The sequence below is a fragment of the Xyrauchen texanus genome, chromosome 41 (genome assembly GCF_025860055.1).
Source record: "Xyrauchen texanus isolate HMW12.3.18 chromosome 41, RBS_HiC_50CHRs, whole genome shotgun sequence".
NCBI lineage: Eukaryota > Metazoa > Chordata > Actinopteri > Cypriniformes > Catostomidae > Xyrauchen > Xyrauchen texanus.
The window spans coordinates 16,604,434-16,620,064 of NC_068316.1; the positions used below are offsets into that span (position 1 = coordinate 16,604,434).

Here is a 15,631-nt window from a genome sequence, read left to right on the forward strand (position 1 = left end):
AAGAGCTGTTACAGTATAACTCTAAACATTATAAATGAATAAACATTTTAGCAATAAACAAATAAACTGAAATAGACACTTTATTTCCTTTTCATGCATTAGAAATCGGGTGTAATTTCACATCATAATCAGTCAATCTGGGTGCATGTGTGTTCTTCCCCAATGAATGGCTTGTGTTTATCAATGATTGTGCATCTCAATTCAGTACATCGCCCAAGTAAGCCAGATATCGATCAGTAAAAGTATGTTCCTTTGATTCAATTGAATCAATTCTGAGATTATCTTTTTATTAAGCATCAAAAATGCTATAGAAATGCTGCAGATACAAATTATTTTGTCCATCAATTGAGGTTATTTAAATCCCAATCAACCCTTCTAAAATTACACTTAATCAATTTAAATATTGCTCTCAACCTCCATATGAAGCCTGATCCTATTGTTTAGTTAATTACAATATTACACAACATCCTTTTACCTTAACAATATTTCTTACAGCTAAGTAATTGGAAAAATCTAATCCAAGTGACATTATACATTTATGAATTGGAGAGCACTTTTTCAGCCATGCATGGGAAGTGTCTATTATCCTAATTACTTTAATTAAAAGCAAATAATAACCAATGTCTGGATTTCACATGGAGCCATTGTAACCCGCACACACACACACAAGACGAGACAGTCACAATGTGAACAAACACTGCTTTTATTTAAAGAGCAGGTGAGGGTACAGTAGGGAAAATCCAGAGGGAGAATCGTCGAGGAAGCGTAAGGTCGAGGAATCAGGATAGGGCAAAAAGGGCAAATCTACAAATAGAGTGGTCGAGGAAAGCGAAGGGGTCAGAGCCGGGGTAATCAGAATAGAGTTGCGGGTAAACTAACGAGTAGAATAAACAGGGGAGCTAGGGGAACACTAGAGCTGGCAAAGTGAAGGGGTAACTAAACAATAACCAACACCAGTGAAACGAATGTGCTGTGGTATTTATAGAGGCGGGTGCAGGTGTATACAATGAGTGTGGTGATTGAGGCGAGTGCAGGTATATTCAATACTCTGGCGATTGGGAGCGGGCATGTGAGCCCGAGGGGGGAGAATGCGAGTGAGCATGAGAGCTCGAGGAATCAGAACGAGTGCGGGAACTCGAGGGAACTGAACGAGCATGTAAGCCCGAGGGAATAGGGTGAACCGAAGGAGCGGGGTTCGTTACAGTGCTCCCCCCTCTGCTACGGGCGGCTCCTGACGGCCGCGCTTGGTTGCGAGGAGCGCGACCTCTGGGAAGTGGTGCGGGACGATCGGGATGCTGGCGATGGTAGTCCAGTTTAAGGGCTGGATCTAGGACATCCCTTGATCGTACCCACGACTGCTCCTCAGGTCCGTAGCCTTCCCAGTCAACCAGGTACTGCAGCTCGCCTCCCCGACGTCGGGAGTCTAGCAGAGCCCGGACCGTATAGGCGGGCTGACCACCGACATCGAGTGGTGGAGGGGGTGTCTGGGCTGCCGTGGGTGGAAACATGGGGCTGTAGTGAACTGGTTTGAGAAAGGAAACATGGAACACAGGACAGATTTTGTATCGGGGTGGTAAAAGTAATTTGTACGTGACAGGGTTAATACGTGACATGATCTTAAAAGTGCCGATAAATTTGGGACTTAACTTTTTTGACGGGAGCTGGAGACGGATGTCACGGGTGGAGAGCCAAACCCTTTGACCCGGATGGAACAGGGGGGCAGGACGGCGTCGGCGGTCTGCCTTAGCCTTCTGGGTTTGAACGGAAGGTTGTATCTGGTCGTGGGTGGCTCTCCAGACCTGGGCACTTCTCTGGGCCCAGGCATCTACCGCCGGAACGTCACTGGGGTCAGCTTCCCACGGGAACAGAGGTGGATGGTAGCCCAGGACGCATTGGAAGGGGGTGAGGTGTGTGGATGCGCTGACAAGGCTGTTCTGGGCGTATTCGGCCCAGGGGAGGTAGGTGTGCCAACTGCCCTGGTTTTGGGCGCAGTAGGCCCTCAGGTACCTGCCTATCTCTTGATTGAGACGCTCGGTTTGGCCATTGGTTTGGGGGTGGTATCCCGAGGAGAAGTTGAGTTGGATACCCAGTCTGTCGCTGAAAGCTCGCCAGAAGCGAGATGTAAACTGGGTACCCCGGTCAGAGGTGATCTCCTCGGGAATACCGAAGTAAAAGAAGATGTGGGTGATCACCAGGTCGGCCAGTTGTGTCCCGTTGGGCAACCCGGGCAGAGGAATCAGGCGGCACATTTTGGAAAAACGGTCTATGACCACAAGGATCTCGGTCCGGCCGTCTGAGGGGGGCAAGTCCGTGATGAAGTCCATAGCAATATGGGACCACGGTCGGTCTGGTACTGGTAACGGCTGGAGGAGACCTGCAGGAAGGTGACGAGGCATCTTGGACTGGGCACAGACCGGACATGAGAGGACAAAGTCGTGAATGTCATCTTTGAGTGAGCAAGCAGCTCGGTAGACCGGGTAATTCCCGGGTGGCCAGAACAAAGTGAAGTATGTACCCACTGCATCAGTTGAGGGCGAATGATAGTGGGTACGTATACCTTGTTGGGGGGTGTTTGAGGAGGCACGGGCTCGTCGCCTTGAGCCTGCAGGATGGCCTCCGTGAGTTCCCACTGAACGGGTGCAACGACGCACGATGTGGGAAGAATGGTTTCTGACTCAGAGGGTTCCGAGCCATGGTTGAATAGGCGAGAAAGTGCGTCTGCCTTGAGGTTCTGGGAGCCTGGACGAAAAGTCACAGTGAAATTAAATCGGGTGAAGAACATAGCCCACCGGGCTTGGCGAGGGTTCAGTCTCTTGGCTGCGCGGAGGTACTCTAGGTTCTTGTGGTCGGTGAAAACGACGAAGGGGAACCTAGAGCCCTCCAGCCAATGGCGCCATTCCTCTAGGGCCAACTTGATGGCCAGCAGCTCTCTATTCCCGACGTCGTAGTTCTGTTCGAGAGAGGACAGCTTGTGGGAGTAGAATGCACAAGGGTATAACTTGGCAGGAGTCCCGTGTGGTTGGGAAAGAACAGCTCCTACTCCTACCTCAGAGGCATCTACTTCTACCACGAACGGGAGAGCGGGGTCTGGCTGCTGAAGGACTGGGGAGGTCGTGAAGGCCTCATTAAGGGCCTGGAAGGCTTGCTGGGCAGGTGTGTTCCAGGTGAGGAACTTCGGGTTGCCCCGTGTGAGGGACGTGAGGGGTGCGGCGATTTTGCCGAAGTTTCTAATGAATCGCCGGTAGTAATTGGAAAAACCCAGGAATCGTTGGAGCTCTTTGAGCGTACTAGGTTCGGACCAGGATAGGACTGCGGCAACTTTATCGGTCTCCATCTCCATAGTTCCTGCTGACAGGACGTAACCCAAGAAGGAGACGGAGGGGCGGTGAAAGGCACATTTCTCGGCCTTCACGAACAAGTCATGCTCTCGGAGTCTCTGTAACACCTTCGAGACATGGACGGTGTGTTCAGAGAGGGAGGCAGAGTAAATTATCAGGTCGTCGATGTAGACGATGAGGAAGAGGTCCAGCATGTCTCGGAAGACGTCGTTCATAAACGACTGGAACACAGAAGGGACGTTGGCGAGGCCGTACGGCATCACCAAAAATTCGTAGTGCCCCCTAGTGGTGATGAACGCAGGCTTCCATTCGTCCCAAAACTGGATTACCTCCGTGTGAAACAAGCCCACTTGGAGGGACAATGGCATGGTCCGGAAGGAGATGAGACCCAATCCGAGGGGTGCCCCATTCAGAGAGTTAACTCTGAGGGGTGGCACGACTGGACAGAGGGGGGTGGACAGTTTCTGGACCAAGCCATCGTCTAAAAAATTTCCCGCTGCCCCGGAATCCACTAGGGCTGGGGTAGAAAAAGAGACATCGTTAAAGGTCAACATTACTGGGAGGCAGACTTGTTTCTGGGTAACGTTGAGGAAAACAGACGTTCTCACCTGGCTTCTGGAGAGGGTACGCCGAGGGCCGAGTGGGCAGGAATCGATGCGGTGCCCCGGGTTGCCGCAGTACAGGCAGAGGTTCAGGGTCAACCGTCTGGTTCGCTCTGCCTGGGTTAGTGGAGCGCGACCAAGCTGCATGGGCTCGGCTGTGGGAGAGCGCTCGGGAGTTACGGGTTTAGGTGGGCTGTGAGCCGTCGGAGGCTCGTGGACGACGGGGGGGCTCTGATAAGCACGGTCCCGAAGCAGATTGTCAACAGTAATGGAGAGCTGAATGTAGTCCTCCAGTGACAGCGATTCCCCTCGGCACGCTAGCTCCATTTGGAGCCAGTCATTCAACCCCAGGCGGTACACAGTCAATAGAGCCGGGTCGCTCCACCCGCTACCCGCGGCAAGGGTGTGAAAGTCAAGTGCATAGGCAGCGGCAGTGCGAGACGCCTGCTTTAAAAACATGAGGCGGCTGCCGATATCTCTGCCAGCTGCCGGGTGATTAAAAACCACGGCAATCTGGTGACAAAATTGGCTGTATGACAATAAAAGAGGGCTATTCGCGGTCCACAATGCGGTGGCCCATTGCCGTGCTTTGCCCGAGAGCAGGGAGATAACAAAGTGCACTTTCTCACAGTCAGTTTGCAAAAGGGGGTGATAAGTCATGTACACAGTGCATTACATCAAAAACCCCTGACAAGCATCCGACGAACCGTCAAACCGCTAGGGGGCTTGAAAGCTCGCGGCGCTGTGAGACACAGTGGGAACATCAACGGACACAGGGACAGACACAGGCGGAACAGGTAAAAACTGATCAGAAATCGCACGTACCGTTTGCAGAATCTCTTGTATCTGCTGTCCCTGTGCCGCGAGTGTTTGGTAGTGTTGGCCAACCGTAGATCCCTGGGCGGAAAGTGCCTTGTAAATCCGTTCTAATGAGCTGCGGAAATCATCAGCGGCTTCCATTGTGACTGTCTACGGTGAGGTTAGTTATTCTGTAACCCGCACACACACACACAAGACGAGACAGTCACAATGTGAACAAACACTGCTTTTATTTAAAGAGCAGGCGAAGGTACAGTAGGGAAAATCCAGAGGGAGAATCGTCGAGGAAGCGTAAGGTCGAGGCCGGGGGAATCAGGATAGGGCAAAAGGGGCAAATCTACAAATAGAGTGGTCGAGGAACGCGAAGGGGTCAGAGCCGGGGTAATCAGAATAGAGTTGTGGGTAAACTAACGAGTAGAATAAACAGGGGAGCTAGGGGAACACTAGAGCTGGCAAAGTGAAGGGGTAACTAAACAATAACCAACACCAGTGAAACGAATGTGCTGTGGTATTTATAGAGGCGGGTGCAGGTGTATACAATGAGTGTGGTGATTGAGGCGAGTGCAGGTGTATTCAATACTCTGGCGATTGGGAGCGGGCATGTGAGCCCGAGGGGGGAGAATGCGAGTGAGCATGAGAGCTCGAGGAATCAGAATGAGTGCGGGAACTCGAGGGAACTGAACGAGCATGTAAGCTCGAGGGAATAGGGTGAACCGAAGGAGCGGGGTTCGTTACAGCCATTGGGGAGAATGGGAAAAGACACACAAGTAAACGTGGTAGAGCTGGCTTTGTTTGGATTCCATGGAATGAAACCCATCCATCTCTAGAGCAGCCAGATAATAAGTCCGCCAAGGAGCAAATAATTGCTTTCTATAAATATAACTGATAATCATGGCCTCTCCTTAGCCAAGACACACTGCATTCAAGAGTTCATCCAGTCACTGGGCTCCAAGCACTGGTCATTTTGCCCAGAAAATGCCATTTTTCTAACCTTTAGCTGTTAAAGTTGTTAGATGCTTAGCCCAAATATTTTAGTAGTGTATCAGTAGAAATACAATCTACAGGGTGCCACATCAAAACTAAAACAATTTATTACTTTTCCCCCAAATTATGTCAGTTCAGAAAGAATTTCATCATGTCCAATGGGAGGGAACATTATTCAGTTATTTTGCAGGAAATTGGTAGATCTCAGTAAAAAAGTCTCAGTTCAGGTTCTCAGAGTTATTAAAGGGGTAGATCACTAAAACCTGTACGTAACCCAAAAGGAGAAGTTCAGCAGAATGTTGATGTTACTCTTTTCCTTACGATGAAAGTGGACAGGGCTGTCAAGCTTCAAAAAATATTTAAAACACCATAAAATCAGTCTATATAATTTGCAAACTACCGTTTGCAAGTTTCACAGAAATTAAAATCTGGTGTGTCAAGAAACATCACATCAGGTTTGACAAGACATACAAAAGCCAACTATTTTGCATTTCAGATAAATGGTATGAACAACTTTTGTGGTACTTTTTTTTCATGTTTGGAGCTCGATAGGCCCGGTCCCCATTCACTTTCTCTATATGGAAAAGAGCATCCAGGACATCATGCTAAACTTCTTTTGGGTTCCATGGAAGAAATAAAAGTCATCCTGGTTTGCAATGACATGAGAGAGTTAATGAACAATTACATATACTATACACAGACCTGTTCCATCATCCACATTCTCCACTTCCATCACCTCTGTGTTGATTCGGCCTCGAAAGAGGTATCGTGGACCCTCTGTGGCCGTCTTACTGTTCTTCAAACGCCTGTAAGAGAACACAGTTGTCTATACTTCCAAAAAACAAAGTTTACTGTGAGCTTCTCTCTTATCGAATTAGGTGCTACCACAGCTGGCAGCTGAAGGGTCTGACTGAAATAAATGAAGGCTGACCTGTTCTTCTTCTTGCAGTACACCAGGAGGTTGTCAAAGAGGAAAAATATGCGTTCTTGGATGTTCCCAGCAGAGATCTTCAGCAAAATTCCCTGCATGAGCATCTCAGTACAGCTGTCTGTGATGTTGGAGCCCTGAGAAAAGATAAAAATAGGCAAAAAAAATTCAATTACCCCTTCTTTTTTTTTTTTTTACCAGGAATCAAACACAAATCACAGTGTCACTGTAAATTCCATAAACATGAGAGCTAAATAATTATTTCTGACACATGCTTTCTGACCAAAATAAATATGCAGTGTTAGAGACAAATTTGTCAAAAAAACAATCTTTTCTGGGGCCTGGGTAGCTCAGTGAGTAAAGACACTGACTAACTCCCCTGGAGTTCAGGAGTTCGAATCCCAGGGTATACTGAGTGGCTCCATCCAGGTCTCCTAAGCAACAAAATTGGTCCGGGTGCTAGAAAGAGTAGAGTCACATGGGGTAACCTCCTTGTGGTCACTATAATGTGGTTCGCACTCGGTGGGGTGCGTGGCGAGTTGTGTGTGGATGCCACGAAGAATAGTGTGAAGCCTCCACACATTTGGTTTAGATTTTTTGCACATTGAAATATTCAGCATTAAATATAATAGTTTTATTTTACTTGTGGCCTTTTAGCATTTTTATTTATTGCGATAGCTCTTAAATCTTTTATAAATGCATATGCAGTGTATGTGACAAATTTGTCAAAATACAATCTTTTTATTTTAAATCTGGCCTTGTGCAAATTTCATTTCATACTGATAGCTCTTAAATCTCATTAGCGTTTGAGCACATACAAATATGGCGTGTTAAGAATCCAATTTTTATTTAAAGTCATAGCTATCATCTCTCATTCATATATGATTATACATGAATGAGATTTGAGCGGCAAAAGGGGTGTTTTTCAGCGAATATTGAATAAACTTCAGTTAGTTCCTCACATTAAAGGATTAGTTCACCCAAAAATTTTAATTCAGTTACTGTTATAAGCCCATATGAAACAATTTTGTGCTCAGTTCTGTTCTCTGTTTTGTGTGAAGCTGCGTTGTGTTCCGTTGTCACTATCAATAAACAAAACAAGTTTTCGCCCAATTCCCTCAATTTCGCGAGGGGGCTTCGTGAACTGTTACTCTCATTCTCTTTCAACGCGCACAGGAAATCAACGGTTAGTAAACATTTTCACTAAATAATACATTAGGTTTCTGTTTGTTTCTTAATAAACCTTATCATATGCTTTCATAGCAATCATGTGTCTCATAAAATTATTTATTAGACTGCTGAATTATACTTTTGTACTCTTATAAAGCTTGAAGAGTTTGTCACTATAAACTGCCATTAAAAGACATCACTGAGCATACAACTGTTTCACAATTTCTCCCTTTGTGTTAAAAAAAAGTAATACAGGGTTATAACAACACATGGGTGAGTAAACAATTACTGAATTTTCATTTTTGGGTAAACTATCCCTTTAAGCTATTGTTTGGCTTCAAAAGTATTATAGCACATGAGCCATATGAACCTATTCACTGTCATTGTTTGGAAAAGAACAGCCAGAACATTATGCAAAATACCTAATTTTCTGTTTCTCAGATGATAGAAAATAATACAACTTTGAAACAAAATGAGGCAATGCAATTTTCCCAAAACAATTAAGGTTTTGGGTGAACTATTCCTTTAAATCTGCCCAGACTTTTGTCTTTGGTTCAGACAGTACACCCTATCACTGCTCCACTGCTCTGAAGGACACACAGCTGTGCTGCAGGTCAACAATAATGAGCAATCAGTCACCTCTGGACACTGCCATGGAAAAAAGTGCTCTCTTATCCCGTCTCCACCCACAGCCTGTGAGAACAGACAACTGTCCTCTTCCTCTCTTTAATGCCAGAGGTCCAAAAAATATATTAGGGTATATTATGATTTTAGGTTAAAATGTAAATGAATATAAAGGAAAGTGCATGCCTCTTTCTTAGGTTCTGTAACTGGTTACCCTTTCTTTTAAGTTTTTCACAATTTTAACCTATTTTTTATTAATTTCTAGACTATTTCTAGCCATTTTAACACAATTTTTTAAGTGTTTAAAAGCGCAAATATTACAATTCTGAGCTTTCTGTTTGTTTGTGTGCATGTGTGCATGCGTGCATGCGTGCCTGCGTGTGTGTGTGTGCGTGCGTGTGTGCATGTGTGCGTGTTCCTCTATCTGTCATAGGCTTTGTTTCCTGGATATGAGGTAGCAGGAAGGCAAACAGTCATTAATGAATGACAAAAGGCTAAAACAGATTTGGGAACGGCTTCCAAAAGGTCACTCTGTACTTCATAAAAGCTGTTTTGGATGAAACACTGAACAGTGCATGCCACTAACTGGAGAAATTTCCATAAATTTCTCCAGAATATTCATTGCAGTCCTCCGCAATACTTATGTGACAGCTCTGGCCACACATACTAACTGTATACAATTTTTCGCCTACCAGAAGGGTGTGACTGCTCAGATATGTGTTGCAGACAGAAACAATCGTCCAGGGAAATTGTAGATCTTTAAAAAAAAAAAATCAGTCAACATAATTTTCAAAACCCATGTCTGTATTTTATAAAACATTCCACAGATTTCCATCATAAAACTCTGACCGCCTGGTTTTCATTCTGCGGTATGTTTTTACAATGGTTGATGTGGACAGAGAAATCTGGCTGGGATCATTTCAACACATATCCTGAACGCTAAAACAACATGGCCTTTGATTTATAAAATATCTTATTAAAACACAAGTACGTGTGCAAGGCGGCCGCATTCAAATGCGAAGATTTCCTTATTTTTAACCATGTTTCAAAATAGTTGTGGTCATTGCTGCTACATATATCTCCAAACATGCAAAACTCATACTTATTAGGACTGCTTAGAAAATACCAAACACATACAGATTTAAATGCATTTGTAAATCCACAAAAGCTCAGTGACTTATAGCTCAGACGCTATGCTAAATTCGAAAGATGTAAGAATATATTTCTTAGTCACATGAGTCACCTGCAAAATATGGCCCAAAATGGATCTATAGCTTGTTGTGGCCTATTCATTGTGAGATCAGACATTGTGGAAGCTGTATAGACCTGACTGAGCAGAATCTGAGAGACACAAAAAGGTTGGATGTGAGAGAGTACCAATTAACACTCAGCAGAGAGTCCTTCGTGGCTAACATGTTTAACAGTTAGTTTAACAACCGTTAACTCAGTCTAGTGCCACTGTGGCAAAGTGACTACAACCGCAATGTCCCATTAGAACCAAAACTTCATCAGCAACACCACCCACGTTTACAAGACCCAGACTTTTTGTCTCTGTTTAACTCGATAAACAAATATGATAATTTATACCACAGAACTGTTGATTGCCTGATTCAGATTGGTTGACATACGCTCTGAAGTGTTGATTAATGTGCCTCGAGATGCGGTTTTAAAAGTTGTCATTCTTTTTAACCTGAGTTGCTTTTACACATACAGTGAGGAAAATAAGTATTTGAACACCCTGCTATTTTGCAAGTTCTCCCACTTAGAAATCATGGAGGGGTCTGAAATTGTCATCGTAGGTGCATGACCACTGTGAGAGACATAATCTAAAAAAAAAAAAATCCAGAAATCACAATGTATGATTTTTTAACTATTTATTTGTATGATACAGCTGCAAATAAGTATTTGAACACCTGAGAAAATCAATGTTAATATTTGGTACAGTAGCCTTTGTTTGCAATTACAGAGGTCAAACGTTTCCTGTAGTTTTTCACTAGGTTTGCACACACTGCAGGAGGGATTTTGGCCCACTCCTCCACACAGATCTTCTCTAGATCAGTCAGGTTTCTGGGCTGTCGCTGAGAAACACGGAGTTTGAGCTCCCTCCAAAGATTCTCTATTGGGTTTAGGTCTGGAGACTGGCTAGGCCACGCCAGAACCTTGATATGCTTCTTACAGAGCCACTCCTTGGTTATCCTGGCTGTGTGCTTCGGGTCATTGTCATGTTGGAAGACCCAGCCTCGACCCATCTTCAATGCTCTAACTGAGGGAAGGAGGTTGTTCCCCAAAATCTCGCAATACATGGCCCCGGTCATCCTCTCCTTAATACAGTGCAGTCGCCCTGTCCCATGTGCAGAAAAACACCCCCAAAGCATGATGCTACCACCCCCATGCTTCACAGTAGGGATGGTGTTCTTGGGATGGTACTCATCATTCTTCTTCCTCCAAACACGGTTAGTGGAATTATGACCAAAAAGTTCTATTTTGGTCTCATCTGACCACATGACTTTCTCTCATGACTCCTCTGGATCATCCAAATGGTCATTGGCAAACTTAAGACGGGCCTTGACATGTGCTGGTTTAAGCAGGGGAACCTTCCGTGCCATGCATGATTTCAAACCATGACGTCTTAGTGTATTACCAACAGTAACCTTGGAAACGGTGGTCCCAGCTCTTTTCAGGTCATTGACCAGCTCCTCCCCTGTAGTTCTGGGCTGATTTCTCACCTTTCTTAGGATCATTGAGACCCCACGAGGTGAGATCTTGCATGGAGCCCCAGTCTGAGGGAGATTGACAGTCATGTTTAGCTCCTTCCATATTCTAATGATTGCTCCAACAGTGGACCTTTTTTCACCAAGCTGCTTGGCAATTTCCCCGTAGCCCTTTCCAGCCTTGTGGAGGTGTACAATTTTGTCTCTAGTGTCTTTGGACAGCTCTTTGGTCTTGGCCATGTTAGTAGTTGGATTCTTACTGATTGTATGGGGTGGACAGGTGTCTTTATGCAGCTAAACAGGTGCATCTAATTTAGGATAATAAATGGAGTGGAGGTGGACATTTTAAAGGCAGACTAACAGGTCTTTGAGGGTCAGAATTCTAGCTGATATACAGGTGTTCAAATACTTATTTGCAGCTGTATCATACAAATAAATAGTTAAAAAATCATATATTGTGATTTCTGGATTTTTTTTTTTAGATTATGTCTCTCACAGTGGACATGCACCTACGATGACAATTTCAGACCCCTACATGATTTCCAAGTGGGAGTACTTGCAAAATAGCAGGGTGTTCAAATACTTATTTTCCTCACTGTATAGTTTTTTCCAGCACATTACCTGAAATCTTCAGTTTAGAGGTTGTGTGAAGACGCCATGATTGAAAATACTGATACATTTTTCAGTATTTTCAATCATGAAAATACTGAAAAATTTCAGTATTTTCAATCAGTTTCCTGAAAAGTTCAGTTTTGATGCTATGTGTAAATACAGTCGTAAGATTAACGATTTAAGCACGTACGAGGTCAGGGCACACTGGCATAAGACAGAAAGTTACTCTGGAGTAAAAAAGAATTTAATGAATTGGACAGATTGTGAAATTATTTATGTATGTATAAATGTTCAATGTTTTAGAGCAGACTGCAGAGGAAATTTTGTAGTGTATGTTATTCCACGACTCAAATATGAAGTCATATGGTGAGTAGGCAATGGAAATTGGCCACTCGGCCACAACAGTGGACCACAAAGAAATGGAGATGGCAAACGAGTGCTTAAAATGAAGAAAACATTTAACACCCCTCCCTTTCAACTTGCATCAAAGTCTCCGCTCTCCAACCAAGACCACACCCAAATGCACTCAGCTTGTTTCTTTGCAGACTCAGGACAGAGTACCAGCCTCTGTCATACGTCCCCTAGGACAGGGGCGTGTGTTTCCATGCGAGTTTGTGATCGGACCACCCTTACAGACGTAGTGATCCACAGTCATTTAGTGTGTGATGCCCAATTTTTGTCTTTACTTATTTACATAATAGGAAAGTGTGTGATTCCAGAGACTATTTAGCAGAGACTGGCCACTTCTTTTAAAACAAATGGGAGAAACTGGAATGCACAGCGGTCAACGGCCTTACAGGTAAAAGACACAATCACCTTTTAGATACAGGCATCGCCTGCCAATCAACTCTAGAACGTACATGAGCATTAGCTATTTTTAGATTCTGTTAAGATTTTAGAAGTTGTGGAGTGCAAATAAATTGCTTTACTGATGAAATAACTAACTACATCTCAGAGTTTAATGGTATTTTGGTGCAGATCTGTGAATGGTCACAAAATGGGGAAAAAAGACAGAAACCGTTGCATATTTGAATAGCAGATGTGGAACATTTACCAGTAAAGGCCATTAAAAAAAATTCTGCAATTTACTGGGTAGCATATGTGAAAGGGGCTAGAGTGTCTAAAAAGCCAAAGCTCCTGCACAAGATGATAAAGAAATGGCGAGACATGGTGCAACGAATATAGCAATGTTTTCTTTCGCTAAAAAAGCTAGACGCAGTGCAATATATATAAAAGAACGCAGGTGTCTAGAGATGCACTTTTAAAGGTTGATGTTCCTTTTAACCTGACATTGAGTCTAAAAAAAATGCGCATTCCTGCAAAAGATGCTGAAAAAAACAGCAAGATATACTGTAGCTGTACAGCATAGGACGTCCGTCTAACACATGTTTAGCAATTGATAAACAGTGCAGATTGATGCCAAAACATGTTCAGTGTGAACGGCCCCTTCCTCCAACAGATTATTTTTTAAGTTACAAGTTCTAATGCTTACGAATTAATAAAGGGGGCTTAAATAGCTCTTTTAAATTAGTAATGATGGCTTGGCCTGTTTTATAAGCAAGACATTTAAAGGAATAGTCTTTCTTCAGCAGTATACAAATTAAAAGTTTTAAAAGAATATAGAGATCTGTCAGGTATTTATAATAGAAGTACACAGGTGCCAGCATTTTGACAGACCATAAGTCATATTTAGGCAGCAATAAATTAATTCACACAACTCCAGTCCATCAAGAACACGTCTGCATGTTAGATATAGATTGTGGTTTGTATATGGAGCACTTGAGAAAGTATTTCTGCTCTAATCAGCCATCTGAATATGAACAATAGCCTAGATAATCTTGTGCTATGGTCAAATGGCTGCTACCATACAGTAGGTCTAATTAAAGGCATCGGTGCAGAGATCAGACAGTACTGGTGTAGTCTAAAGAGCACTCAGTTGAGCTAGTGGCCGGAAAGAGGGATTTTATGGAGCCAGAACGAGTGAAGGGACAAAAGTTGAAGTTCAATTAGATCTTAAGATTTTAGGGTTTTTAATCTTTTACATCAAAGAAACAGGCAAGATGAAGAATTCTTTGACATCAAACTAAGCTAATGGCTTTGCCATTTTTGAGGGACGATACAGAATGTCTCTGTAATAACATTAAAACCTGAAAAACATTATAGGACACATTTTGTGGGCTGGGGCCCACTAGAGGGTCTAAGAAAACATGAAGGGGGGCACAAGACAATATTTATATTCAAATCTTGCTAAAAACAAAATCTAAAAACTGCTAAAAATCAAGATGTACAACCTGTAAAGTGACATTATATTTCTTAGCGTCTTACTGTAAGACCTTCAAGAACACAAAGTTCTTGAAACTTTTGGAATCACAAAATGTACAATGAAAATGTATTTTAGTCTATTAACACCCCCTTTTTCAGTATATAAAATGATAACTTCGAATATTATCTTGGACAATGGGGCGCCTTAAAATAAAAAATCATCTTAATTTTTTTATATCATGGTTAAAAATACCAAAGGTTTAAGCCTCAAGTATGCTTCGTTTTTGACCAATCACTTCAGACTAACGCAAGCCTTTTAAAGTATATTTAATTTGACCATGTGTGCATAGACAGGCGATTGCTGCATATAAACTATGACTGATATGAGATAGGGACCTATTTCGCCTCAGGAGATGCATAAATATACATTTGTAGTCCTTTAGACTCAAATTATACAAATGCAGCTATGTCTTGACCTCCTCTCACACACGCTCTTGATGTGTACATTCCCTGTTGATGTTTCCACACTTGTCCCTGGTTTTTTAGGGTCATGTCTAGAAGGTAACACCCCAGTAATCTAAAGTCTTGCTAGAGCCCCATTGAATGCTTACACACTGTGTTTTTGTGTTTATTTAGAGTCCTACAGAAACCCTACCCCTACCCTTTACTTTAAATCTAACCCTAAACCTAAACTTAGTAACAAAGAATGAGACTCTCGTGAAACTTAGGCTGCATGAGGGTTACCTTCTAGCCACAGCTGTTTTGTAGCAGCGATCACATCTTCTTCAAGCACTTCTTAGTGACAGCAAAGTCTCAAATGTGAGTGTTGCCACCTTGTAGATCCACTGTTTAGTGCAAATAAATTCAGGCACATGCACATACTGCACGTTCAAAGATGCGCTGATAGAAAAAAAGGGCTGTGCACGTTTAGTGCTCGAACACTCTGCTGATGACATTTGCGTCACGCATCATATTTGTAGACGCTCAGTGTTCACATCTGACCAAGGTACACTTTGGGATTTAGGGTTAGGGTTCTGTCCGCACTGAAAGTGAAAATGTTTTACAATAAAACAATTTTAGCATAACATATTGTATTTGATGTTTAATATACTATCATTTGAATTAGTGAGATATCACCTAGCCACATAAATAGAAACCACCTTCAAAACATTTTTCTTTCTTAGTGAACCAGGTGTGCAAAAACAACTTCACTTATTTTTTGGAAACCAGAAGAATATTGCATTGTACTAAATTATTAATGTGTAACCCAGTCAAGTTTATTATTATAATATAATACTGAATAATTATTCTTTCAGGATAAGAATAAGAGGATTTGATAAAGATAAATTAATATATTTCTGTCATATTTATTTCACACTAAAATGTTTTTTTTATTTTGACACTGCAAGTGCGGTCATGTTTATTTCACCTTCACCAGGAGCTTTTATTATGGATCGGAAAGTGCAAGGTTTGTTTGACAGTCTTGTGAACCGCTGTCAAACTCTCCTTTACTGTGCTGCATTTGTAGATTTATAAAATACATTTATAGCAGTCACTAATGTTTGGAATTGGGCAAATGCT

General features: G+C 42.9%; 1 protein-coding gene across 2 annotated transcripts in view; it reads right to left on the reverse strand.

Annotated features, from left to right (window-relative positions):
- Window positions 1–15,631, reverse strand: part of LOC127634272 (phosphatidylinositol 3,4,5-trisphosphate-dependent Rac exchanger 2 protein-like) — a 212,030-nt gene that overhangs the window by 140,219 nt on the left and 56,180 nt on the right. For both annotated transcript variants that reach the window (XM_052113748.1, XM_052113747.1), the window contains exons 7-8: window positions 6,675–6,808; window positions 6,446–6,549 (exon numbers count right to left, since the gene is read on the reverse strand). In XM_052113748.1, the coding sequence (XP_051969708.1) occupies window positions 6,446–6,549; window positions 6,675–6,808 (238 nt within the window). The remainder of the gene's footprint in view (window positions 1–6,445; window positions 6,550–6,674; window positions 6,809–15,631) is intronic.